The sequence below is a fragment of the Capsicum annuum genome, chromosome 11 (assembly GCF_002878395.1).
Source record: "Capsicum annuum cultivar UCD-10X-F1 chromosome 11, UCD10Xv1.1, whole genome shotgun sequence".
NCBI classification, from domain to species: domain Eukaryota; kingdom Viridiplantae; phylum Streptophyta; class Magnoliopsida; order Solanales; family Solanaceae; genus Capsicum; species Capsicum annuum.
The window spans coordinates 57075837-57077212 of record NC_061121.1 but is presented as its reverse complement, the minus strand read 5'-3'; the positions used below and the strand labels follow the sequence as shown (position 1 = coordinate 57077212).

General features: G+C 35.1%; 1 protein-coding gene across 1 annotated transcript; it reads left to right on the top strand.

Annotated features, from left to right (window-relative positions):
• The first annotated feature begins 6 nt into the window (after nucleotides 1-6).
• Nucleotides 7-1127, top strand: LOC107846846. Its single transcript, XM_016691119.2, has one exon. The coding sequence runs from the start codon at nucleotides 267-269 to the stop codon at nucleotides 729-731; it is 465 nt and encodes a 154-aa protein (XP_016546605.1). The 5' UTR covers nucleotides 7-266; the 3' UTR covers nucleotides 732-1127.
• The last annotated feature ends 249 nt before the right edge of the window (nucleotides 1128-1376 follow it).

Sequence of the window (1376 nt, the reverse complement as noted above, 5' to 3'; positions counted from 1 at the left end):
ATCAAGAATCATGCTTTATATATAAAATGAAATATTCCCATAAGTGTTACCTTAGCTAGTGCTTGTTATCCCCATTTACTTCTCCAATATCTTCCTTTGGTTTCACTCAAAGAACACAACCTTAGTCTAAAAACAAGTCCACACCATCAGTCGAACTACTGAACTTAATCATTTGCTGTCATTTACTCTTCAGTTTTCTGTTCAGTTTTCTGTTGAGGTCCGTCCTACCTACCCTAAATACTCGTCTCAACCGAAATTCCAAAACAATGGATCAATTGAAACCACAACAACCGGTTCAAGCATATCCTAACAATCCAAACAATTCCCCTGACCAAGCAAACAATATCCCACTAACTCAATCTTCTTCTCCTAATGCATCAAATGGTTCATTTGTGAGTGTTTTTGTTGTCCTGGCTATAGTGTTTGTCGTATCCGTTATTGCTTGTGTTGTGGGACGCCTATGCAGCAAGAAAAGCAATGGTCCTAAGGCGAAGAAAGGTCAGGGTCAACCACAAAAACAAAAAGAAGGAAAGCATAATAAGCACAATGAGTTTCATACTAAAAGAGGAGGGGATATTGAATTTGGATTTGATAAGAAAATTGCAAGTTCTAAAGTGGCTGCACCACATGGAGATCATCATTATAAGGGGGCTAAGCCTTATAAGAGTAGTGGAGGTAAAGGGGGAGTTAGATTTACTGATAATCATATTGATTTCAAGCTTGGTCCGTGAAAATTTGTAAAAAAAAGAATGTTCAGAGGAACTCCCTCTATGCACTAATTACTTGGTAGTAGTTATTATTTTTATTTTAATTTATTAAATTTTAAGTTTCTCTATAACATGGAGAAGGGCAAGAGAAAGGTAAAGGAATCCGTGAGAATCACGCATCTATTGTGTGAAAAACTATCACCGATCAGACTATAAGTTCTGCTGGTAATTACTGATTAATAGTTGCTCCTTGTACTTTCCTTCTTTTTTTTTAGCTAGTTAATTATATTGTACCTTTTTGCCTGGTTTTTTGTTTTGTACTTGTGCCTAATGCAACATGATTTTGTTGTATTTTGGATTGTCAAAGTGTAGTATTTCAGTTCATCATCAATTGGAACATATGGTTGGGGTTCAAGAAAATCCAGAGTTGCTAGCTTATTTTCCAATTTCATTTGTGACTCTGTGCCTAGTCTCAAACATGACCCACACTTGCGGTAAAATATTTAGAAGTATGAGCGTTTACACTCAATTAATCATAGTTGACTACAAATGATATAAGAATACATACCACTTAATCATAATTAAGTGATAAACGTATATATAAAAGACACATGTCTTGCATTTATTGATCGAGTATAAACACCTTATGTGAGTAAGTTTTACCATTCG

Bases quoted from the DNA above. Each gene is read 5' to 3' on its own strand.
- LOC107846846 (XM_016691119.2), top strand. From the start codon at position 267: ATGGATCAATTGAAACCACAACAACCGGTTCAAGCATATCCTAACAAT.